This window comes from Nipponia nippon, unplaced genomic scaffold, assembly GCF_047370975.1.
Source record: "Nipponia nippon isolate SJK-2023a ecotype South Korea unplaced genomic scaffold, ASM4737097v1 scaffold_5, whole genome shotgun sequence".
Taxonomy (NCBI): Eukaryota; Metazoa; Chordata; class Aves; order Pelecaniformes; family Threskiornithidae; genus Nipponia; species Nipponia nippon.
Genome location: NW_028262369.1, coordinates 48,574,978 through 48,599,493, shown reverse-complemented (window position 1 = coordinate 48,599,493; position 24,516 = coordinate 48,574,978). Strand labels below are relative to the sequence as shown.

The 24,516-nt window shown below is 59.3% G+C and overlaps 4 protein-coding genes across 5 annotated transcripts in view; 1 reads left to right on the top strand and 3 right to left on the bottom strand.

Moving 5' to 3' along the window:
• Positions 1-1,917: 1,917 nt before the first annotated feature.
• On the top strand, positions 1,918-5,754 carry PHGDH (phosphoglycerate dehydrogenase). Its single transcript, XM_087732328.1, has 12 exons — positions 1,918-2,196; positions 2,467-2,618; positions 2,798-2,863; positions 2,946-3,000; positions 3,079-3,177; positions 3,291-3,423; positions 3,508-3,656; positions 3,860-4,012; positions 4,139-4,271; positions 4,618-4,745; positions 4,945-5,173; positions 5,458-5,754. The coding sequence occupies exons 1-12, from the start codon at positions 2,059-2,061 to the stop codon at positions 5,610-5,612; spliced, it is 1,590 nt and encodes a 529-aa protein (XP_087588454.1). The 5' UTR covers positions 1,918-2,058; the 3' UTR covers positions 5,613-5,754.
• Positions 5,755-6,330: 576 nt separating this feature from the next.
• Positions 6,331-10,008, bottom strand: HMGCS2 (3-hydroxy-3-methylglutaryl-CoA synthase 2). Its single transcript, XM_087731572.1, has 9 exons — positions 9,737-10,008; positions 9,045-9,484; positions 8,644-8,769; positions 8,174-8,338; positions 7,934-8,102; positions 7,678-7,848; positions 6,969-7,075; positions 6,740-6,865; positions 6,331-6,659 (listed from the first exon to the last, which is right to left on the bottom strand). The coding sequence occupies exons 1-9, from the start codon at positions 9,847-9,849 to the stop codon at positions 6,553-6,555; spliced, it is 1,524 nt and encodes a 507-aa protein (XP_087587698.1). The 5' UTR covers positions 9,850-10,008; the 3' UTR covers positions 6,331-6,552.
• A 936-nt stretch (positions 10,009-10,944) lies between these two features.
• Positions 10,945-13,107, bottom strand: REG4 (regenerating family member 4). 2 transcript variants are annotated; one of them, XM_009462565.2, is made up of 6 exons: positions 12,990-13,107; positions 11,927-12,014; positions 11,710-11,807; positions 11,492-11,629; positions 11,307-11,412; positions 10,945-11,135 (listed from the first exon to the last, which is right to left on the bottom strand). In XM_009462565.2, the coding sequence occupies exons 2-6, from the start codon at positions 11,988-11,990 to the stop codon at positions 11,062-11,064; spliced, it is 480 nt and encodes a 159-aa protein (XP_009460840.1). In that variant the 5' UTR covers positions 11,991-12,014; positions 12,990-13,107; the 3' UTR covers positions 10,945-11,061. The 2 variants fall into 2 exon arrangements, with proteins under 2 accessions (XP_009460840.1, XP_087587699.1); XM_087731573.1 differs by having other exon boundaries at positions 11,927-12,045; positions 12,990-13,019.
• Positions 13,108-15,584: 2,477 nt separating this feature from the next.
• Positions 15,585-24,516, bottom strand: part of NOTCH2 (notch receptor 2) — an 89,000-nt gene continuing 80,068 nt past the window's right edge. Inside the window, exons 30-33 of the mRNA XM_087732629.1 lie at positions 21,320-21,621; positions 20,811-20,958; positions 20,197-20,294; positions 15,585-19,298 (exon numbers count right to left, since the gene is read on the bottom strand). Of these exons, the coding sequence (XP_087588755.1) occupies positions 17,955-19,298; positions 20,197-20,294; positions 20,811-20,958; positions 21,320-21,621 (1,892 nt within the window). The 3' untranslated portion in view covers positions 15,585-17,954. The remainder of the gene's footprint in view (positions 19,299-20,196; positions 20,295-20,810; positions 20,959-21,319; positions 21,622-24,516) is intronic.

Below are 24,516 nucleotides of genomic sequence, written 5' to 3'. Positions count from 1 at the left end.
CCACAGCACCCTCACTTACTCTCTGGTCTTCCATGACTTCCCAGTCCTTCACTGGGACACCCCTGTCATCCTTGATCGCCCTTGACCTTGGGGTCCCCGCCAGCCCGAGGGGCCCTTCCTCGGCACACAAGAAGGGACCAGGCTCAAGTCTCTCCAGCTGGCTCCCTTGGAGGGCCAGAAGCGGGGCGACATGCCTGCTGGCACCGCCACCCCGCCAGCACCCGCTGCGTCCCAGCAGGCCCCCACGAGGGACAGGGTGCCGGGGTGCTGGGGTGCCGCTGTGCTTCCAGCGCCGCTCCCCAGGAGAGGGCACCAGCCGGCCGGGAAAAGCCGGCAAATATGATGCGGTGGCAGTGGCTTGGCCACTCGTGGCCTCCACACAAGCCGGCCACAGGCACCGCGTGGGAGAGGGCCCACGGAGACGTACGGAGGCGTTGGGCAAACCCAGGTGGTGCCGGCACGGGGAGCAGAGCGCCGAGAGGCCGGGTCGGAGGGCACCTTGAGCAAGGTCTTAATGGTTAACGGATGCCAGGGCTGGTGGTGGGGCTGTGCCAAGGGCTGGTGGGGCTGCTGGGGCTGTGTCCCAGCCACGGCATGTCCCTCAGCGTGGGTGCCCCCAGCCCACGCCACGCGTGAAGCTGCAGAGAGGGAGCCCTGTCCTTGTCCCCGGGTCGCACAGCCCCGCCGAGGGGCCATTTCGGGACCCCGCTGTGGATTTCTTCAGCCACTGCCCTTGACCCCATCTCTTGCCCTGTGTTGGCTGCCCTGGACTTTCCCCCCTCTGGCGTCACGGCTGTTCCCTGGCTGTGGCTGCAGTGTACGTAGCATTGGGCTATAGGTAGTGCCAGGGTGTACATAGCACCAAGGTGTACACAGTGCTGGGGTGTACGTAGCGCTGGGCTCTCACACCTCGGCAGCGGTGGTCCATCACTTGGGCTCTGCTGGATTTAGCAGCCTCTGGGGCCACCCCAGGTCTTACATGGGGCAGTTTGGTCCAGCCCTGCTGCTTGGGGAACACACAGCCCGGGGAAGGGCTCAGCCCCGTCAGGACCCGGCTTGGGAGCGCCGTGTCCCTGCTGCCCACCTGAAGTGCATGGGAAGTGGTGGGCAAGGAAGGGCCAGATCCTGGCTCCCCCCTGGACAGGACCCAAGGTGTTTCTGGCCCTGTTGCGCTGTGATGTTTTGTCCCCATGAGCAAGGGGACGTCGACGTCCTCCATCCCTCGCCATCCCTCATGCCAGGCTGTGCCCGGCCCCATGGGGTCCCCACGCTGTCCCTCTCGAGGGCCAGCACTTTCGCCCACGAGGTCACTGGACACAGCCACGTGGCTCTTGCCCCACGGAGGGCGTTTGCTGGGCAGCTCCTGTGCACCCCATGTCATTGGGAGCCGGTGGCCAGAGCTGGCCCCGTGCCCTCAGCCCCTTACCGGGGCATTGCTCAACGGCGGGCGTGATACCGGGGGCAGGCAGGGGCCACGGCCCTGCCTCACCTCTGGGCTGTGGGGCCTGGGGAACCCCCATTCCTGGGCGAGCTGGGGGGACGCGTCTGGGCTTGCCAGGGGCTGGGCTGCTCCCCTGCCGCAGCACCCCCAGCCTTGCGGGGAGCCACTTGCACCACCGCGGCTGCCACCACCGCTCCCCTCCTGCCTCGCTGTGCTGTGATGTGTGGGGCAGGGAAACTGAGGCACGGCCGCGGGGCGCGGGGGTGGGGACACGCTGTCCCCCGCTCCCCTCGGCTTCGTGGCTCCCCGGCCCGGGGGCAGAGGGGTCCTGCCGGGGCACCCCCTTGCTCTGCGGCTGCGGGGGGTCCGCCGCAGCCCTGGCCCCGCTCCCCTCCGCCTCCTCCCTCCCTCCGGGGGCGGGGGGGGCCCGGGCGGGCTGGGGCGGGGAGGGGAAGGGAAGGAGGTGGGATTATGGAGACGGGACCCAATGAGCCCGAAAAACGTGCCCCGCTCGCAGCCCTTTTAGCTCGGCGGGCGGGCGGCAGCAGCCTCCCGGCGGCGTGCGGAGGGAGCCGGCATCCCCGTCCCGTCCCGTCCCGTCCCGTCCCGAGCCCGCCATGGCGCTGGGGAAGCTGCAGAAGGTGCTGATCAGCGACAGCCTGGACCCCTGCTGCCGGGAGATCCTGCAGGCCGGCGGCCTCCGGGTGCAGGAGAAGCCCGGCCTGAGCAAGGAGGAGCTGCTGCGGGAGATCCGGGTGAGCGCGGCGCGGGGGGCTGCACCCACGGGTGGGTGGGGGCGTGGGTGGGCGCAGCTGGGGTCCGGCTGTCCCGGCGGGCAGCGGACCCCCCTCGCCCAGCGGGGCCCGTCCCCGCCTCCCGTCTGATGCAAGAGTCCGGCCGGTTTCGCACGGCGGATCCCAGCCCGGGGCAGCGGCTCTCCCCAGCCCGCCGCCCCCCCCCCCCGAGAGCCCCCCGGGACCGCCGGCCCCGGCCCCGGTCCCACCTGCGGTCCCTGTCCCCCCCAGGACTGCGATGGGCTCATCGTCCGCTCGGCCACCAAAGTCACGGCCGAGGTGCTGGAGGCCGCGGAGAGGCTGCAGGTGGTGGGCAGAGCGGGCACCGGCGTGGACAACGTTGACGTGGATGCGGCCACCAGGAAGGGTGTCCTGGTCATGAAGTAAGAGCGGGAGCGTGGGGACACCCCTGCCTGTGCAGGATGACAGGGAGAGGAGACGGGAGGCTTCAGCAGGGCGCCCTCCCGACCCACAGCACCACCCTCTGGGTCTCCATCCTCATGGGTGCAGACCCCCGTCGGCCCGGGGGTGACACACCTGTGACACCACTCTCCATCCCCAGCACACCCACTGGGAACAGCCTCAGCGCCGCCGAGCTCACCTGCGGGATGATCCTGTGCTTGGCCAGGTGAGCGCGGGGCAGGAGGGGGGGGACAGACGTGCACCCCATGGCCCCCTGCCCCTGCACTGACTGCAGCCTCCCCTTTCAGGCAGATCCCGCAGGCAGCTGCCTCCATGAAGGAGGGCAAGTGGGACCGTAAGAAGGTAGGAGGCAGGTGCAGCGCCCCATGCAGCGGGTGCCCGTGTGGGGTGCGCTCGCTCACTCTCCGCTTTGCACCCTAGTACATGGGCATGGAGCTGAACGGGAAGACGCTGGGCGTGCTGGGGCTGGGGCGCATCGGCAGGGAGGTGGCCACCCGCATGCAGGCTTTTGGCATGAAGGTAAGGAGCCAGGGCAGGGAGGAGCGATGAGGAGCAATGGGGAGTATGGACACCCCTGGCCCGGCCGTGAGCACCATGCCAGGTTGCAGGAGCGAGCACGCACTCTGCCTCAGACCATAGGCTATGATCCCATCATCACCCCCGAAGCCTCGGCTGCCTTCGGCGTGGAGCAGCTGCCTCTGGAGCAGATCTGGCCCCGCTGCGACTTCATCACAGTGCACACGCCGCTGCTGCCCTCCACCACAGGTACGGGGCGGGCACCGGCACAGGGGAGGTTTGGGGGGAGCCGGGGCAGCCCCCCACCGCTCATGATGCTCCCTCCCTCCACAGGGCTCCTGAACGACAGCACCTTCGCCAAGTGCCGCCGTGGTGTGCAGGTGGTGAACTGCGCCCGCGGCGGCATCGTGGATGAGGGCGCGCTTCTGCGGGCACTGCAGTCGGGGCAGTGTGGCGGGGCCGCCCTCGACGTCTTCACACAGGTGAGTGGGGCCACGGGGACGCCCTGAGCTTGGCTTTGGCTCAGCATCACCTTAACTTTGCCCAAACCGGGCCAGGGCAGCCCAACAAACCCCACGGAGCCCTCCCCAGCTCCGCTCCTTCCAAGGGAAGAGGGTGTAAATGCCCCTGCAGGCTCCCAGGTGGGAGCCAGGGGCTGACGGCCGGACCGGGGCTGTGTCGGCAGGAGCCCCCAAAGGACCGTGACCTGGTGAACCACCCCAACGTCATCTGCTGCCCGCACCTGGGTGCCAGCACACGGGAGGCGCAGAGCCGCTGCGGCAAGGAGATAGCCATGCAGATCGTGGACATGGCCACAGGGAAGGGGCTGGCCGGCATAGTGAGTCCCCCCACTGGGCACCTGACCTCTGTGCCTCAGTCTCCCTGTCTGTAAAGCGGGTGCATTGGGAGTGACCCTGTGTGCTCGCTGGCGAGTTCCCATCATGTGTCCTGTTCTTCGTTGCAGGTCAATGGGCAGGCTCTCAGCAAAGCTTTCGCACCCCAGACCAAGCCCTGGATCGCTCTGGCCAGGGCCCTGGGCACAGTACTGCGCACGGTGGGCAAGCAAGTGCAGGGCAGCGTGCAGGTCTGCACCCTAGGTGAGCCGGGCAGGCTGCGCCCCATGCCCGGGCACAGGGACCCCAATGGGCAGGCAGCACACAGGGGCACATGGGGACCCACTGGGGTGGTCGGACGGGAGGAGGGATGGGTGTGCGGCCAGGTGGAGGGATGGACGGGAGGGTGGTTGGATGGTGGGGCGGGAGGATGGTAGGAGGATGGTGGTGTGGGGGTATGGATGGGTATACGGATGGGTGCATGGATGGGAGGGAGGATGGGTGTATGGATGGGTGGCTGGAAGGACCAGCCTCAGGCTGGCTGCTCCAGCATGGGGTTGACCTCTCTGCTGCTGGCCCATCCACCCCCTGCCTCCTCCCTGCACCCCAGGAACACCCCTGCAGGAGGCCGGGAGCTACTTGACGCCCGCCGTGGCCGCGGGCATGCTGGCTGGAGGAGCACAGAAGGAGGTGACCCTGGTGAACGCCCTGCTGCTGGCCCAGGAGGCTGGGCTGAAGGTGCGTGGACACCCAGCACTCCACACATCAGCCTGGTGCACCCAGATCCTGTCCTTCCCTGCCAAGCAGCATGAGCCCGGGGTCGCCCTGTGGGGCTGCTACTGCACCTCTCAGGCTGGGGGGGCCTCTGAGGGCATCCCTTCCCTGTGCCCTGCCATGTGCAGGACCTGGGTGCTGAGCGGCCATGTCTCTCCGGCAGGTTGTGACCACCCACAGCGACGTGGCCCCCGAACCCGACAGCAGCACCAGCTTGCTGCAGGTGGCCCTGCAGGGCACCCCGCACCGGGCAACGGGGACAGTGCAGGGCAGCACCCCTGTGCTGCGGGAGCTCAATGGGGCCACCTTCAAGCAGCCGGCCCCACTGGCTGGCCCCATCCTCATCTACAGAGCCAAAGCCTCTGAGCCCAGCGCACTGCCTGCGCTCACCGGTGAGCTCCCCGCGTCGCCCCTGAGCGGGGGGGGCAGCCTGGGGGGACCCCGCATCTGTCCTGGAGCTGAGCTTCAGCTGCAGCAGGGAGGGGGCAGATGTTGCATGGAGAGACAGGGATGGCGGGGCTTGGGATGGGGGCTTGGAGCAAAGGACTTGGGGTGGGGGAAAGAAATGGCATTGTGGACCTTTTGAGGAGTGCTGAGATGGGCAGAGCCCTGCTACCTGCCGGGTGCTGGGGCAGCGGGGCAGCCTGCAGCCCCTAACCCCTCTCCTCCTCTCCAGGGCTGCTGGGGAAGGTGGGGGTCCAGCTCCAGTCCTACCACAGCTCCAGCATGGTGGCAGGGGAGCAGTGGAGCATTGTGGGGCTCTCGGCCCCCCTGTCTGACCTTGGTGAGCTGAAGACACGCACCACGGAGGTCTTCCAGCTCCACCTGTAGCTTCCGACTGCCGGCAAGGACTCTCCCCACAGCTGCAGCACCTGGACCGCCCCCCCCAGCCGGGGGAGCATCGCACCTGGCCACCCCCGGCCCCCGCACTGGGCTTGGGGTGGCCCTGTACTCAATAAAGGGTCCAGGAGGAGAGAGTGTGTGATGCCTTTTCTGTGCGGTCCCTTGTCCCTGACCCCAAAGCTCCTGCAGGCTCTGTCCCTCCTGCCCCCAGCCCTAGCCCCTCCTGCCCCCCCGGCCCAGCTGCTGTTTGCTCAAGGGTGCAAAGGTCTCCATGGCTGCTGCAGCCCCGCTGAGGTCCCGTCCGGCCATGGTCCTCTGCCAGGGCATGGCCCAGAGAGCAGGCAGCGCTCCAAGGGGGGCTGAGCCCTCCCGTCAGCCTCCGTGTCGCCTGCCTCCTCCTTCCCCCCGCCCAGGTTTTCCCATGGGGATGTTTCAATTTGCTGGCATCATGGGGAAAATGGCATCTTACCAACCCCAAACAGGAGACCAGAGAGCTGGGGTTTACTTGGCTCCTCCAAAACGTCGGGGCATGCTCCTATCCTGGGGAAATGAGGGGTACTGAGGCACGTGTCCAATGGGGCAGGCAGCTGTGTTGGGTGCCCATGGGATAAATCCTGTAAAGGACAGCGGATCCAGCCCCACGGTGATTGAGGGAAGGGCACCAGGGTGGGAGGGGACCACTCATGACCAGGAGCCAGAGCCGGGCTGCTGCCCCCTCTCATCTGCGTGTTTATTCCCCCGTGCCTCCCGGGTGTTCACAGAAAACGCTGCCGCCTCCACCAGCTCCAGGGCCCGAGGCGCTGCTGGCTGCTTCCTGGCCATCCAAGGTGAGGTTTCTCATGGAGGCCAGCCCCAGATTTGGGGGTGAGCAGGGATGCCGGTGGGGAGGAGAGCATCCCCCTCCCTGGGGCTCACTGCTCTGGACCCCCTAGATGGGCTTCCTCGCGTATTCCCGGCGGTACTTGGCATCCACCCGTGTCAGGTACCAGGTGCCTGGGAAGAGATCCGCCTGGGAGCCGTGGGGAGCGTGGTCAGCTGCAGGGAGAGGGCGGTGATGCTCAGAGGGGCTGTGGGGCACCAGCAGGGAGGTCTCGCATCCCCCCGGCCCCACTCACCCAAGTGATGGGTCTCCTCCCGCTGCTTCATGATCTCGGCAAAGTCCTGTGGGGCTACACGCTTGCGGGCATCCAGGCGAGCTGGTAGGTCAGCCAGGCTGGAGACCAGCTTATCCAGGGGTGAACCTGGCAGTGGAGACCCCCCAGGTGAGACAGCACTGCCAGCGGCCCTGGCCCCGCAGCCCCACGCTGCCCTCCCCTCCCAGCCCCACTCTCCCGTGGGGCTCACCTGGGGCCGCATCCTGAGAGACACGGAGGGAGAACATGCTGGCGGCCAGCCCCGAGCCGTAGGAGAAGGCACCGATCCGGGAGCCGGCCAGGTCCCGCGCCGAGGATCTGCAGTGAGGGGTTAGTGGAGTTAGAGGGGATTGGGGGCTGCAGGGGGGGCTGCAGGGCTGTGGTGGCATCGTAAGGGGCTGCCTTCTGCCCACTTCACTGGCAGTGGAGTCCTGGGACTTGGGGCCAGATTAAATGGCAACTTGTGGCCACATTGCCAAGGGTAGGTAGCCCCAGAGCAAGGGGGTGCCTGTGGCAGGGACTCAGGGCTGGGGAGCACCAGGGCTGCCCGAGGGGAAGTGGGATGAGGCTTTTCCCCCTCCCCAGTGCCTGGATGTTCCCACAGCTCCTTTGCTGCCAGTGGTGGCAGGGGATAGCCATTCTCCTGGGCACAACAAGGGGGTTTTCATTCTCCTGGCACTGACAGAAGGGCTTTATGCACCAGCCCAGCTCCAGCAAACTGGGATGAAAAGGCTGGCTGGGAGACAGCGCAGGGTGGGAGGTGAACATGCTGGGGGTTATGTGCAATGAAAGCATCAGGTCTCTGCTGCAGTGGAGGGGGATGAGTGCTGGCACCTGCCTCCCGAGCCAGGCAGGCCAAGGACTGCCCTCCAGAAAATGAACTCCCCCCCCACCCCGAGCCAGCTTTTGGGGGGACTCACTGTGCCAGGAGGGAGGCCAGGCAGCCGTACATGGACGGCGTGTACATGTTGCCGTTGCGGGAGGAGAGGAGCAGGGAGGGCTTGGTCTTCTGGTTGAAGATCTCCTGGCTGGCCGCCTGGAATGCCTTCTCCACCTCCTTGCTGGCATAGGTGTCCTCCAGCTTCACGCCACTGCCCGGAGAGAGGCCGGCTTGGACCCCGCACAGGCACGTCCCCGGCTGGGGTGGGGGACAGGGGACACGGCGCACGGACCCACCGGAAGGGCTGCAGCCCCTTGTAGAGGCCGGCGGCCGTGTCGGGGTTGGGGGCAGCCAGGAAGTCATTCAGCAGCAGCCGCCCCACCGACTTCTGCACCAGCTTGCAGAAGGGCGTGTGGAAGATGATGAACTTGAAGTCGTCGAGGGTGAAGGGCCGCTGGATGCCGGCTGGAAGGCAATATGGGGGCTGTCAGCATCCGGTGGGATGGCATGGGCACCCCAGGGGTGCTGCCACTTACCCTGCTGCCACTGGCTCTCTGCCTTCCGGCGGTACACGGCGTAGCAGCGGTCCAGCGCCCGCAGGTAGCACTGGATGGAGAGCTGTCCGTCCACCACCGGGTACTCGGAGGCCAGGTCTGGCTTGTAGAAGTCATAGGCGTGCTCCATGTGGGTTCCCCGCAGGCCTGGGGGCACAGGGAGGGCTGGCTGTTGGGGAGTGCCAGGGGGGTCCCGGCTGGATAGCAAGCACCCAGGGATGCTGCCTGCCATGCCAGCCCTGGCATCCACCAGCCTCCCTGGGTCACTCTGAGGTGCCCACAGGGATGTGGCCAGGTGGGATCCTGGGGTACCCAGCACCGGGCAGCCACTGGGGCCGACAGAGCTGGTGCTGCCAGAGCTGAGCAGCTCCATCGGGGGCTGGGACATGGACGTACGGCCCCCAGGGATGGCACCCATCAGCTCCTTGCCCCCAGTGTCTTGTGGCACTGACCTCTCTCCAGCACCAGCGGGGCGTTGGGTCCCACCAGCATGGCAATGGCACCGGCACCTCCCGTGGGCCGTGCATTCCCTGTGGCATAGACGGCAATGTCCCCACACACCACCACGGCGTAGCGACCTGGGAGAGGACAGGGGGGCCCATGGGGCTGTCAGCGGGCGGGAGGCTCCATCCTGCAGCCCTCGCACATCCCCATCCCCATGCTGCTGGGTGTGATGGCCAAGGCAAGTGAGAAACGGGGGTGATGGAGAGCCTGGAGGGGCAGCAGCTCCCTTTGAGGCTTGCCAGAGCATCTTTGGGTTTCAGGCCACCTCCTGCCTTCTTCCCCCATCCCACAGCACCCACCCCATGTCCAGCCCCCCCATCCCCACAGCACGGTCTCTGCCTGCACCCACCATCCCAGGCGCTGGACTCTACCCAGGCAGCCGCATTGAAGAGCGAGGCCGTGCCCCCGTAGCAGGCGTTGGTGGTGTCGATGCCCTCCACATCAGTGTTGCCCGAGTCATGGAACAGCTGCATGAGGACGGTCTTGACAGCCTTGGACTTGTCGATGACGGTCTCGGTGCCCACCTCCAGGCGGCCGATGGCGTCCCAGGAGAGGCGCCCGCGCTCCACCAGCCGTTGCACCACCGTCAGGCACAGGGAGTTGATGTCCTCATGGGCGGCGCAGAAGCCCATCTGCTGCTGGCCCAAGCCCCGCGTGTACTTGCCGGCCTCCACGCCATCGTACCGCTCCAGCTCCTCCTGCTCCACGTACTGGGCGGGGAAGTACACCTCCAGTGCCAGGATGCCCACGTCCTTGGGCCAGGCGCCTGTCCCAGCAGCGCTGGAGAGGCTGCAGGGCAGAGGAAGCGGCGACAGTCCCATGGCGGCCCCGAGCCTCGAGGATATGCGGTGGCCCCGGGGAGATGCCACCAGCGAGCACCCCAGGCCATGAGCACCTCAAATCCCTGCTGGTTCCCTGTGCCCGGTGGCACTGCGGGGAGGAGGGAGAGCATCCCCTTCCGCAGCAAGGTTTAAGAGCACTGCCAGCTGCCCCCCCCCCCCGGTTATGTCTCCACCCCAGCCGATCCGTGTGGGTGCTCACCATGCCTTCTGCAGAGCCATAGGGTGCTGGGCCCCCTGGGGTGCCTGCTCCAGCCCTGGTGGTGCCCTCCTCGCCCCCCAGCAGCGCGCGGCACGGCCGACCAAGCGCAGCATCTTCGCCCCGGCCGCTGCACAAAGAGAGGGACGGATGGCGGGACGGACAGATGGACAGCAGGATGGGCCTTGCGTGGTGCTTTTATAAACTGCACGGGCGGCACGGCACAGCCCTCCCAGCCCTTATCAGCATGCCGGACCCCAGCGCTCAAAGGTCACTGAGCGCCAGCCAACGCGACAGGGACAGCAGAGCAAGTGCTGGCTTTGGAGGGGGAGGCTTGCAGGACGTCTCTGTCTTGTGCCCCAAAGCCTGGGGACACGCTTGGCTGGAACCAGGGCCGAGCAGCAGAAAGGGCTCTCCTGCAGCCCCAGCTTCCTGTGCTGTGGGGTGGTGGCAGCTCTGGTGCCTGCGGCTTGCCGGCACGGCTGCAGCCGCCGTGCGGTGTGCGAGGTGCTGTGTGGCCTCCCTGACTGACCCCGTGGTCCTGGGGAGGGAGCAGAGGGTGGCCGGGGGTTTGGTGCCAGCACCATCCTCTGCCCAGGATGCGGTACACCTCCGTCACATGCTGCAGCTCCGGGAGGGAAAAATCCCATGAGCTGGGTGGGGACAGAGCCATCTTCAAAACAGCAGAGCAAACAGCCACGTGATGCCTGTGGCAACACTGCGATGACACAAGAAGGGACCTTTGGTCCCGGTGCTGCTGTCAACATGGCCGCAGGGCAGCATCGCAGCTCCTGGACCCCTGTGGAGCCATTTGCACGTGGCAGGGACACCCATTCCCATGCCTGCACACCCATGACAGCTCCCATCCCCACCCACATCTGCGCCCCAGCTCTCCTCCATGCCTGCACCCTGGGGACACTCCTGTCCCCCCACCTGCACCCCAGGGATATCCCATCTACCCACCCCTCCCATGTAGCACCAGAGGGCTGGGGATGAGCAAACACGAGCACCCAGCTGGGAGAGCTGGTGGCCCTGTGGCTTCTGGGGACTTACCCCCAAATGGCTCCGCTGGCACCAGCAGCACTGAAGCCCCCAGCAGCCGGGAAGCTCGGAGAGCCGCAGCAGCGCCTGCTGCTCCCTCGCCCAGATGCCCGCGGCTGGACCGTACCAGGGCTTTGCACCAGCAGCAAACTTACACAGCACTTGCATGCTTGTTTTTTTATAGATGTATTTTTAGGAGTTGGGGAGAGAAGAACAGAGGTGGCAAGGAAAGAGCAGCACCAGCATGGGGTCCTCCACGGGGTCCCCCACGGGCCTGGGGGCTGTGCTCAGTGTGAGGGGATGAACTTGCAGACATAGTGACGCTTCTGGGAGCAATCAGCACTGGACCACACAGTGAAGCCTGCCAGAGAGATGGGCCGGGGGTCAGTGGGGGCCATGGCGAGGACAGAGGTACCAGCTCTGCCCATAGCAGTCCCCCGGCGGGGACTGGCCCTGGAGGGGGAGGAGGGCAGGGGGGTGGATGCCAGCCAAGACCGAGTGCTGGAGGTGGACGTGGCGTCTGGGCACTCACCGCTGGAGTAGGTCAGCATGCCACAGGTCCCCCCACGGGCACCGTTCCCGGCCAGCCCACTGGTGACATTGTACTTGTCCCCACTCATCCACTGCCAAGCCTGGCTCTGTGCAAGCAGAAGAAGTCAGAGGCATGGCCCTGCTGCCCCCCGGCCCCCCACCACCCCCTGCCGCTCCCCACCTCACCTCATGTCCGTAGTAGAGGCCGAGCCAGACGGACTGCACGCGCTGGTAGTAGGAGATGACCTTCTGCAGGGTGGCCGCCTCCTGGGGCTCCTCCACCCAGGCCAGGTGGGCGCTGGCGTGGCTGGCCTGGCACCGCCTCTGCGGGGAGAGCCATCAGTGCCTGGGCACCCCCGGGAGATGGGGGGTCCCCGACCATGTGCGTACCCCAGCGGGCTTACCTCAGCCTCGTCCCAGGTCTGGAGATCACGGAAGTACCTGAAGCAGCTGAGCTTGTAGTAGTACCAGCCCTTGGGGCAGTAGTCTATGAACCGGGCGCCTGTGGAGGCAGAGCCACAGGGAGGGATGGGGGACAGCCGGCATCACCGGCCGGAGAGGAGCGTGGCTCCCTCCCAGCCCCGCTGCGAAAGCAGCTGCCCCCCGAGTCGTGGGACTCACCGGCCGGCCATAGCAGGCCTGCACAGCCCAGCAGCAGGAGGGCGAGTCTGGCCGCTGCCACCATCCTCCTCGCTCCTGGACGTGTCTCCTGCAAGAGCTCGGGGGGTCACACCAGGTCCCTTGGGGACAGGAGATGTTGCCTGCACCGGGAGGGTGCAAACCTGCCCTGCTATGGACTGAATCTGGCCCCTTTCAGCCAGCTGGAGGAGATGGCAGCCCTGGGGTCTGTGCCTCCCTCTCCCCTCCCTGGCACAGGTCACTGCCCCATGCCCACACCCCGTCCCCCCAAGCACGGCTCGGGGGCCCCAGCCCACACTGGCAGCGGGGAGTCCCGGCCCCACCAGCCCCAGCCTCAGCAGGAGGCATCTGGGTGAGCCAAGCTGCTCTGTGAGGACACGGGGAGAGCACTGCCACAGGCACGGGTGGAGGGACCCCAGCCCTGCCCTGGCATCAGGCAGCAGCAGCAATGGCACAGGCAGAGCCGGGGTGGGTAGGGCTGCAGGGACTACGTGCACAGCATCGTTTTCACCCCCTGAGCTTGTAGCGCTCCCAGACCCAGGCTGGGGAGGCAAATCGGCCACATCAGCGCAGTTCCCCTTTATCTGGGCTAATCCCCGGCCGCTGGGGCTGATTTGCAGACTCAGCTCATCTTCCCCTCAAAGAAGCAGCAACAAAAGTCAACGTGGGGATGAATATTGCATCGTTGCAGCCAGCCCCATCCAGCAAGGGCAGTGCTCAGCTCCCCTGGGAGCTGCTGGGGCTGGGACTGGCTCCTGCTCGCCCACAAGCTGCCTCAGAGCATCCCAAAGCTGCAGCCACCCCATGAGGGTCCCCTTCATAGAATCATAGAATGCTTTGGGATGGAAGGGACCTTTAAAAGTCATCTAGTCCATCCCCCTGCAATTGGCAGGGACATCTACAACTAGCTGAGGTTGCTCAGAGCCCCATCCAGCCTGGCCTTGAATATTTCCAAGGATGGGGCATCTACCACCTCTCTGGGCAACCCATTCCAGTGTTTCACTACCCTCACTGCAAAAAATTTCTTCCTTGTATTTAGTCTCACCTGCTGTTCGGAGATCGGGAGGAATAGCGGCTTCTGTGGGTTGTTAGAGAGGAGAGGATCTGCCCTTTATAGCCTGGTGCTCACCAGCATCACTGTTTGCCCAGCGCAGGTGATTCCCACCATAAAAACCTCACTGACTCCCCTTCATCCCCCCCACTTTGCTGGAAAGCTGCCTAGATCTCCACTCTGTTTACACCTAATGTTTCTCCAGAAAAAACCAGGAAGAACCTCTCCTAGTTGGTCAATAAACCCCCTGCAATTAGTGTTAATTACTAACACAAACACAGAGACAACCTTGTGGCAGAGAGCAGCCTGGCACCAGGCAGGGATGCCCACTGGCCAAACCCCTGCTGGCCCAGGGGCTGGGGGGATGAGCCCCTGGGGAGGCTGCCCTGATCCCAGCCAGAGCATCCTTGCCGCAACCAGCCGGCGGTGGGTACCATCCATCCCCAGGGATGGCACCGGGCCAGGCCCCACTCCCTGCCCGCTCTGCCGTGCGTCACACACGCACCGCCCTTGTTTGAACTGCCTGGGGATGTTTGTCAGCAGGATGCAGGACACAGGGATGTGGGAACAGCCTGCAGCCGGGCGCTGGCGGGCACCATCAGATATCAGATAGTGGTGGGGGTGCCCGGCCCCCACACCCAGTGGTGACGCAGGACTTTGTCAGTTTGTGTCCCTCCAGGAGGAAGGGGCAGGTCCTGCAGCAGCAGCGCCCCACTGCCCCTGCCCCACGTGGGGAACACACAGACTGGCCCCAGGGAGGCTGCTGCTGGCACAGAGCTGCAGAGGGAGGCTGCCCCCAGCCCCAGCAGCCAGAGCCCTTTGGCACGGTCGGGCACAGCCTTCTCCACCATGGTCCTCACTCCTCACCCTGGGGTGTCCTCTGGCATCGGTGGGAGGTGGCTGAAGCTCGTCTACCCTACTGCTTCGACCACGTTGCTCTGGAGCATCGCTTTGTTGGCTCCTAACATACCAAAGCAGCTCTGAAAGCAATTCCTGCTGCCTGTCCCGTGGCCTCCTGCAAAGCTGCCAGCTCCTGCCCAGCACCCTGCGGCTGCCAGCTATGGCCAGTGCCTGGCTCTCCTTCCCCCAGTCCTCTCAAAGATCCTTGGAGGAGGCCGCTGGGAGCTACCCAGGAGGCAGGCACCCGCAGAGGATCCAGCCCCAGATCTCCCAACACAGAGGGCTTGTAGCTGCCTGAAGCTGTTCCTCCCGGCTGTCAGGCTCGAGCCGCGTCCTCCAGCCCCCAGGGATCTCCCACAGCTCCTTTGTGGCAGCATTTGCCAAAACGCGCAGCGAGTGCTGCTACGCCCACAGGGAGCAGCTCCCCACCAGCATGCAGAGGCAGGTCTAGCTTTCGCCCTGGGGAGGGAGGAGGATCAGACCCGTCTCCTTTGCCCACACAGCCAGCATACAGCTGCTGCTGCTCCCCGAGATGCAACAGAACAAGTTTTCACAAGCCCCTCGTCGTCCCGGGCAGGGGAAGAGGCATGCACCGTCCCCGAGAAGAGGCAGTTTCAAGTCTCAGCCTGAGCACCAGCAAACTTGAAACAGCTGCGCCAGAGCCACAGCATTGCTCGCTAAACTTTGGCACAGATGCGCAACCTGTGGGAGAACATGGATGAAAGCGTCCCGGAGGTTTGTACTTGCCAAGCTGGCTCTACTAGAAGATAAAGGAGCCACACTGTTTGAATATTAAACCCTTAAAACGCCCCCAGCAGCTTTATCCCTGTGAGGCATCATAACTCAGCTACCGGCTCCATCCGAGTCTGCAGCGAGAGCTGGAAACGAGCCAGGTGAGCGCTGGCTGAGCCCAAGGCTCTGGTGGCACCTCCCTGCTCAAAATACAGGAACACAGCCATTGTCAATTTGCTCTCTAATTGTTCAAGTCAAACTCTTCGAGCCTGAAAACAGCACGGAGGAGCTGTGACTCCCTGTTTCAGAGGCTGGAGAATCACACATCTTCATGCATCAGCTGCCAAGCCAAAGCCCTGGAGGCAGCCTCAGCTGCAGGGACGAGGGTCCTCCTCCTGGCTGCAGAAACAGAAACAGCCCAGGGAAGCAAGCAGGACCTGAAAGGGCGAGTGAATCCACAGCTCCACTAACCACCGCCTGACCCACGCTTGCCCACAACCTTTCTAAAAGCCACACAAAAGCCCCAGCCCTTCTCCAGCTCCCAGGCAAGCGAGAGCTCTTATTCAGAGCGTCTCAAAAAGGCCCCATCTCAGTCCCTCCCCGTCCTTCCCAGTATGCCCAGCTGCTTGGCTGCTGGTTACTGCCCCCTTCTCAGCTAACCAAGAGACCCAGAATCCTGCTACACACCCGACCTCGGCTGCTTTCAGCTCCCAGGCACAACTCCCTTGGGTGGAGCTAAGCGCTGGGGTTCACGCGCTGCTGAGCCGCAGCACAGAGCACCCTTGCTCCCCAAAAACTCTCTCCTGACGTGGACTGCGGAGGTCCTAACAAGCCCTCCCCTGCCAGGGTTCTGAAGAGCTATCGACCACCGATGATTTGTTTATAATCCTGTCTTTACAATCCAGTGCCTGTGCTGTGATAGCCGGGAAAACAAACGAAAACAGCAGCACACAGACGTCGGGCACATACTCTTTATTCTGGGGATAAAAATTGCTTATACATTTTGCAGCAACTATTTTCATAAAAGACATTTATAAAAAATGTAAAAATAAGCAAATATTTTCCATTATTAATACAGGAAAATGCTGCTGTGTGAATGGTTACTCTACAACTTATGAGATAAAATACCACCTTAAGGAGATATTATCTTTACAAGTAGTTAAAAAAAAAAAAAGAAAGGCAGAGGGCCATCGTATTAACACGCCAGGCACGGAACTGGCTTCATTCCACAGAAAGCACTCATCTTATAAAAGGTAGCCACATATATAAAAAGGCACTTGGTTATTTGGGGCTAATGAGGAAAAGCCCTTTGTTTCTTTAGCATCGATGTAGCAACACTTCATTATTTGCAGTGAAACATGTACCTGGACAGACCTCCAGGAGTTTGCGGGCTCCTGCTCGGAGATCCGAGTCGATTGCAGCTAAACTTCACAGGACACACTGCGGCAAGCGTGCCGGGGAACGCTGTGTGCGTCGTAAAAAGCAGTAACTTCAGAATTCAAAACTTCAGCCCAAAATGACAGCCCCGGGAACCAGCTCCTCCTGAGGCCCTGCCTTCATGTACCATTGAGTTGAATCGAAAGAAAAAGCTTTTACTCTTGATTAGAATGGAAAGAAACATCGGAGAAAATACTGTACATGGTAGGATGCTGAATGGCCGCTGCTCGGAGGGGAGCAGCCTTCTCTGTCCTTTGGCGGCAGCCGACAGCCCCAATCTCTTTGGAATGCATGTCTGCAGGGTTCCCCCGAAGAGGTAGGAGCAAACCATCCCTAGAAATGTTCACTTCGGCTGCTGACCAGTTCAGAGCCCTTCAGGGAAGCGCTACTCTTGCGGACAAAGCAGCAAGAGGGGCTGTTTGTCTAAGGTCAGCGACAGCTGGCTTCCGTAACTCCAAAAATATCAGGGGGGCTGCAGTACGAATGGCACTACCGTCCCACAGGGCATGTGGGGCACCTCAGCTGGGAAATCTCAATACAGGCTGAAGCTGAGAGCAGAGGATAGCCCCAAACCTGTTAACCAAACTGCATTAGATAACAGTTTCTGAGCTATTTGGTCTGCCGCTTAAGCCCAGCTCCTGGTTTCAGGCACGCTATTGCTGCTGCTGGAAGCCTGCTCAGGAGTCAGTGCTGCAGCCTCCTTGTTGGGAGGGGAAGACAAGGCAGCCCTGCCCCAGGGCTGGAGCAAAAAGGGCACCTTCAAAGGGCTGGACGCCGTTCCTGACGCAGAAGGACACATACTGCAAACATGTAACGACATCCTCCGCGCGTCTTGATAATACCATAAAGAGGCGGCATATGGTATCTGGAGGACAGGACACACAGCCACCCTTGGATGGAGGGGAGGGGAGTACTGTGCAACAACGCTGGGAGCTTGTGTTATCAGGTTTTGAAACACTCGTGCTCATCCCAAGAGCTTCCCAAAAGGCCTGTATCGGTTGCAGAGCATCTCTTCCGGCACGGGAGCCTGTGAAGGCGGTCACGGACACACCTGGCAGGACGGGGGCATGGGGAGGGTAGTGTGTCAAAATGGTCACGCATGTCTCGGGGAAGACATACAACACGGGAGAGATGTGCCTACAGGCCACCGTGGGGGGAAGACCAGGTCAGACCAGCGTTTTCGGGGGCGGGGGGGAAAGACCTAAGAGAAGACTATATATATAATCTCATAATACCCGGGGGGCAGGCAGTGAGAACGCTAAGGGGTGTTAGTGGGTTTGTAGAAGACAAAGGCTCTTGAAGAGGAAAGGGTGAAGCTGCGTGACAGAAAGTGTCACTTGACCTTCAGGTGTTTTGGGAAGTCCGGCTCGCTTGCTGAGCAAGAGCGGCTGCAGGAAGGAGAGGTGTAGGAATGTGGGTGCAGCTCTGAGCTGTGTCAAGACAAGGCAACTTGAACTCGAGGAGAACTAGTAGAAGGTGCTTCAGAGAGAGGTTATGTGGGTAACAAAAGGAGTAACAAAATAAGGATACAAAGCTGGTTTTGGCTAAATTTCTGGAGAAACGACCATGAGATGCATTAAGCTGAAGAGCTGTCTCCCCAAAGAAATGGTGGAACATATTTAAAAGCAGACTGGAGAATCCAGTGCAGACAGCAATCACACCCAAGGTGCACGGGAGTTGGTTAGAAGTGACCCAGCTGGTCTTCTCCATCACCAGCTTCTACAGTTCTCTGTTTAGCATAAAAGCATACAGCGACCACAGTCCCTCCAAGGAAAGAACAGCCTGGGCTCATTAAGACTCTTGGATACTAAATTGGTTCTTCATTTCCATCCTGGAAGACCTTCATAAGTTCTGGAGTCCGCTTTAATCGGGCTTCACCTTGGCCAGCCTTCAGGCATACACCTGCATGTTGTTCCGCTGCTGCTCTGTCATGTGAGCGGCCGCCGGCCCACGCTGGTTGTTACTGGGACTGGTTGCCACATCAGACCAGTCAGAGGCAGAGTGTGGGGAGGAGCTTGACCACTGGTCTGGCGATTCGGGTGACGGAGTCAGGTATGGGTGCTCCCCTTGTAAGTGCCGGTTGTGGCTAGGAGTCCGTTCTGTGGCCGAGGAGTAGCAGCTGTGCTGTGATGGAGGCGTGGGGTACTTCCCCATCGAGCTCTGGAACTGGTGGTAGGCCGGGAGGACCGTCTGAGCCACCTGCCCGTCCTGCTGAGGGATGGCAGCCATGGAGAACGAGGCGCTGGGCAGCTGAGCTAAATCCGGTATCTGGTACATGGAGCTAAGAGGACCAGCCATGTTCTGAGCGCAGTTTGACTGGGCTTGCTGTGGCAGTGCTTGCTGGTTTATGCCACCCTTGGGAACCAGCTGGAAAGTCATGATAGGGGGCAGAGACTCCCTGGACACTCCCATGTGCTTTGTATCTGCTTGAACCAAACCGCTCTGTTGAGAGACACTGGGGTGTGAATGCATCACCTGCGGCACCATGCCAAACATCTCGTTGTACTGGGACTCGTTCACCTCCATACGGTTCATCCACTCGGTGGAAACGTTGGCTGGCCGGAGCCTGCCAAGCCCACTGTTAGGAGGGGTGGTTCTGTGCTGCGAAAGCAGCTGGCTGACAGACGGGAGCACGGTGCTGGATCCACGTCCTAAGGGCTGCATCTCATGGAGGTTGGAGAAGGACATCGTGTGTGCAGCCTGCACTGACGGAGCAGTCAGCAGCGAGCTGGGCGACGAGTGCAACACCCCTGGCGACGGCATCACAGGAGATGATGTTGGTTCGGATGCAAAAGCATGGGGCGATTCTAGGGAATCAACTGGTGACAGGGTCACTGAGCTCTCCGAAAACTGCCCTTTGCTCTCACTGAGGGACTTCTTCCTTCTCCTCTTTGCATCTTTGGTGAGGTTTGTGGGCATGATGCCTTTGGAATTCGGTTTTCGTGACTTCTTGCTTAACGAGGCGTGCTTCAGATTGAGGAAGGACCTATTCGGGCCACAGATGACCGGGGAGAGGGCAGAGTTCAGCATGGCGCCGGGGTGCCCAGCGGGGCTGTGCGCCACGTTGTACTCGTTGAGTAGCTGCACAATGTCGTGGTGCATCCGGTCCTGGGCCACATCTCGGGGCAGGCGGTCCATGTGGTCTGTGATGTCTCGATTGGCAAAATGGTCCAGCAAGATTTTTGCTGCTTCAAAACTGCCTTCCCGAGCGGCAAGGAAGAGTGGTGTCTCTTCCTGAAAACACAGAGAATAAGTATTTTAACGGCTTCACTGTGGGGGGATTGACTTACAGCTAACGTTCCCCTAATGGTGCGGCAACACCTGGAAGCACTGTTTAATGCAGTGTCACATTAATTGTCTGCAAGAACAACCCACCCTGAGAGGTTCCCATCGAAAACGGCAGACTGCAGGAGATTATTTCATACACGGCAGTGGAGCACACAGGCTAAACTATCCCACCGGGAAGCGCACTATTCTGCCATGGGTCCTTGGAAGAACTGTGAAAGCATCTGGTGCCTTTCTCCCATTGTCCCCTATGAGGGAAAGGTACCAAGGACTACAACAGCCCAGTGAAGAACTGCAGCTTGTTGGTAGCTCTAAAATCCACTGAGCAATACATAATAATCCAAAAAGGAAACCCTAGGCAGAGGGAAGAAATAAAGGACTGAGACACAGCAAAAACTAACAGTGAAGCTACAGGAGGTCTGTACAATGCAGACCGTCTCTCAAACAGAGGCGCTTCTCCCCGATATCCAGCCTGCATTGAGATCCCTGCAAACATGACTGCTGCTGTGCTGCCAGATCTGGCTCTCTGTTAACCAGAATCTAGCTGTTTGACACCAGCAGCACTTCACCCTGGTGCTCTCACACACCACTGACTGCGTACTGCATTCCTTTCCTCTGCAGGAAAAGAAGGACAGCATTGATGCCCGGGACTTGGCCACACAAGGAAGAGAACTGCTCTCCCACTCTCCCACATCAGAAACCCTACAGGACATCCAGCACTTGGGGAGAGTTCCAGTCACAGTCTGCGTTTGGAAGACCTGCACTGAGCACCCAGTTTAGAAAATCTGAACTTAGGTCACTTCAAACAGCAAAGAGATACTTTGTGTTAGGAAGGACAGCCATGTACCTTGTTATCCTGCATGTCTCTGTTGGCTCCATTTTTCAGCAGCACTAGTGTTGCTTCCACGTTGTTGACAGCAGCAGCCCAGTGAAGAGCAGATTTACCTGCAGGGAAACCCAACAACTTCAATAACAAACAGAGGAGCTATTTTCTAAAGCACCAAGATGGACAGAGTATGCTGAGGGAAGAAAGCAACTGCAGTGCAGCTCACAGCACGTGAACGTGTCCTGAAGTCACATTTACACTTTGGAAATCACCACCCTGTGACACACCCCTATGTTACCAAACTGCAATGGGACTTACAGCACTTGCTCTGGGATTTTTTAATTTTTATTTTTTTAAATAACGTATCCATAGAGTCATGTCTGCAGTCCAGAAAATCCCAGCATACATATCCAACCCCATATTTCTTCTGCTTCTCTTCCCGAACTGTCTAACCAAGCCACTGTGCAGCAGCCTGCAGTTTATTACTGCTGGGAGGACTTCCACAGGAGAGCCTAGCGTCTGATTTAGCTACCGAATTTATGAGCAGCCCACACTCTGATAGAGCAGAAGCCCACCCCTCCTTGCTCACACCATGAGAGATGTTTACCCAGCCCAGTACATCGTGTTCACATTACCATGGTCATCTACGGCATTCACATCTGCCTGGCAATTAATTAGCTCGGCCACCATTCCTTCCACAGCCAGCCGTGCAGCTAGAATTAACGGGGTCGTTCCATCATTCATCCGAGCATCCAAGTCTGTCACTCTGTTACGGATCAGGATCTGGACAACAGGGGAAGACAGATGTTTTTTCAATACCACTACAGAGCAAAACCAAGGATTTGGCAGAAACTCAAGAGAAACTTTATAATGCTAAAGCAGCCTGAGCACTGAAATGCATGGACCCAGATAACAGGTGACGACAGAGGCAAACAGACCAAATAAATACATGCCAGATGATTTATGCATGCTGAGTTCTTCAAGCAATGAATACCTGAGGAAACTGGATGTAAAATACAGTTTCACCTGGCCATCACACTGTGAAAGGCATGAGAGCAAGGCTGTGAGAAGAGAGCACAGCTTGGGCAGGCTCATATAATTACAGAGCATAGCTACTCTAAAAGGGGTTCTTCAGCTGCTGTACCTGGAAGACACCCTGGGCATCAGCAGCTACAGCTGCATGCAGGGGAGTCCGTCCCATGTTGTCCCGTGCATTAGCATCTGCACCAGCATCCAGCAAACGTTTCGCAGCATCTGCTCTTGAATAACGGGCTGCTAAGTGCAGTGCCATCTCCCCAGTACGGTCTGTTTGGGCCTGCAGGTTGGCGCCTTGATAGATCAAGTCTGTTATTATATTTGCTGAGGAGTCTTCTGCATCCTCATCATCCTCGCTAATATCAGAGCTGCCCACGCGCAGAGATGCCAACATAAGCGGAGTACATCCATCTGCAACAGAAGAGATGTTATCATAGTAACCTGATGGTGACAGCAAAGGAAAGGAAACCCTCACACAATCCTCTCCCCTTGAGCACCTACAGCTAGAGACAATCCCTCCAGGCACTTTAACTCAGACATCGTCTCTTATTTTAAAGCCCAACAGAGTTAGTGAGTCCTTCCAAGCAGGACTTTCATACTTACTGCAACCCCAACAGAACTCAGACACTTCTCAAGTAAGAAAGATCATTATAAAACAAAAAACGTTTGCTGCTACAGTGAAAAGCTTCCTCAAAATGTAAAGTTCCTAAAGAGAAGCAAGCGCTACAAAAATTAAAGACTTCAGATGACTAAGTATAACTATTCACATGGATGTTCTAATCACACACCTGGGGAAAAGAAACCATTTACAGAGAAAAATTACTGGACAACCAGCCACAGATTATTTGTGGCATTTTGCAGATAGTAACCTGAAGAAAAATACAGACAAAAGCCTTTATATCTATCACACACCAAAGCGTTCCTCAGAAGGACCCTGAAGTGAGTGAGTGTGAGTCAAGCACTCAAAGCTGAAAAGCACCACAGTACGACTGCCTGAACCAACTGAATTTTGCTTTTAGTAACATCCATGACCAGAGCCCTAAACAAACTGATCAAGCACGTGCTGTAGTTTCACAGAAGTACACCACATAGGAAGGGACCATGGAACAGGATCTAATCCAGTATTATTCACTGGTGTACCAGTAGCATCCTACACACATGCGATGCCTTGTTACCCACGCACCCCTCCATCGCAGCATGGACTGTCTGCAGCTACAAATTGCTGGATGTCTCACCAGTTTGAGTGCTTTGAAAGATACCGGTGTCTCTCCACAAGTCTCCAGTGATGGGCTCATACTGATGGGACATCCACAAAGGCTGAATTCACATTCATCCAACCAGGAACCTTCCATTGCCACTGGAAGGAGAAAGGCTCCTCCAAACCTCTAATTTAACTTCGCTCCCTTGGAAGAACCTCCCCTCCCTGTCTCCTGATCAGAGAGGGTGGTCCAGGAAGACAAGCTCATGCTGATGATTTTTCACCCTTGTTAATGAAATGTCTCCACATATTTTCAGCAACCTATCAAATGCCAAGTGCTTCAGTGTCAGCACACTCTGAACTTGACTGATTATTTATTACCTAAAACCAAAGACTCCAACTGTAGACACTAATGCTTGCTGACTGATTTTACTGCTTTACTCCACACACACGGTAAGCACCTGGAAAGTAAGAGGGACTAAGGTCGCAGCAGGAGTGAAACACTGTGCTAAGGGCCTCACTGGACCTCTGGCAAAGATGAACACAACTTTTGCGTCTCCAGCGTGCCTCACCAGCAGAAATTCAAGACAATCTTTCAGCAACTGCCTGATTTATTCCACGTACAAGCAGGGGACCTTCCTGGATCCTACAGACAACAGCTTCCCTGCCTGCACAACTCTCAATCTACAGTGCACTATCTCCACTGAACGAAGTGCGTGAGCCCTGCAGAAAGGCGTACGGTGTGACGGCAGAACTGGGGTTCCGTGCAGATAAACAAGGCGGTGATCTCCTGTTGAAAGTAATATACAGAGTTCTAACGCCCTGACCCACTTCCCGACTTCTGATCACCAGGCTTTCCAGACTCTCTATTTTATGACAGTTCCAAAACTTTCTCGAAATCTATCATTCTACCACAGGGAACAGTGTTGAGCACTGGCAGAGATCAGGGCTGTGGCCTCCAGGTCTGCACCCCAGCCAGGCTGGCAGCAGCAGCTTCCATGCTCCTCCTAGTGGCTCACAATCCCAGGACACACAGGCTTTCGCCGAGCCACTTTCTCAGGATTTGTTGGACGGCAGCGAAGTGCTGACGTACGGGCCAGGGTTCAGTTCCAAGACCCAGTCCTGTCTAAAGACCCTCTTGCCTGTCGTCCAAGGCTATACCTCCTTTTGTGCTTCTCCCTCCCACTGCTGGCTCTGCTTCCTTGTCCCAAATGGATACTGCTCAGTATTCAAGTCAGGCTGTGGTCTCCTCTGTACTGCCTCAACACAAAGAGCAGAGAGACGGAGCACAGAAAGGAGCCTTCCTTTTCTCCAGCACCGTAGCCCTGGGAAAAGCACTCGCAGCAAAGGTCTCCCTTGCTCAATCACTGCAGTAGTCCCGGACGGATCATGCCTAGCTGCTCTATGGGGAAACAGCCATAGGATGCATTAAATCCTTGGAAAAATTAGCTGGCACCTTCCAAAAAGCGTCTCAGGTATGTGTGGCTCTTTTCAGAGCTTTGTAAGTTGGCCACACACGGGTAGTTTTATGAGGCTAGCAAAAAGCACATCCAGCTAGACTGTCACAATTAAGTGCTTGATGGACTACTAGAAAAAAAAAGCTGAGGACACAATGTCTTTTTTCCTCCTTCAAGCTTGTTCCCTGAAATAGCTGGAAAAGAACCCAAAAGGATCCAGCTGGAGGCAGACACACAGCATGGAAAATTCCAGTCTGAACCACTGAAGTTTTAGTAACTGAAAAAGAGGGGCATATAATAGGGACAGTTAATCAGTTTTAATTATAGTTGGTGTTACCAGTTATGCCTATAATTGCATTACCCTGGTTACACACTCACAATAACTCTAGTGAAAAGAATGTCGTCACCACTCTGGGGGACACAGAGAAAGAACAGCACAGGGAGACAAAGGTGATAGCAGCATTTTATAAAAACTCTTCTGTTTGCTGTCTTTCACGAATACAGCCCCTGAGTAAATGTAAAACTCGGAGCGAGATGGTAAAGCCAGAAGTTCAACAGATAGGTACAACTGAAGGACTCTGACACAGAAACAATATACTGAAAGCTAGGGTGTAGAGAACCCACTGGAAAAATCTCTAGGCAATAATTCTG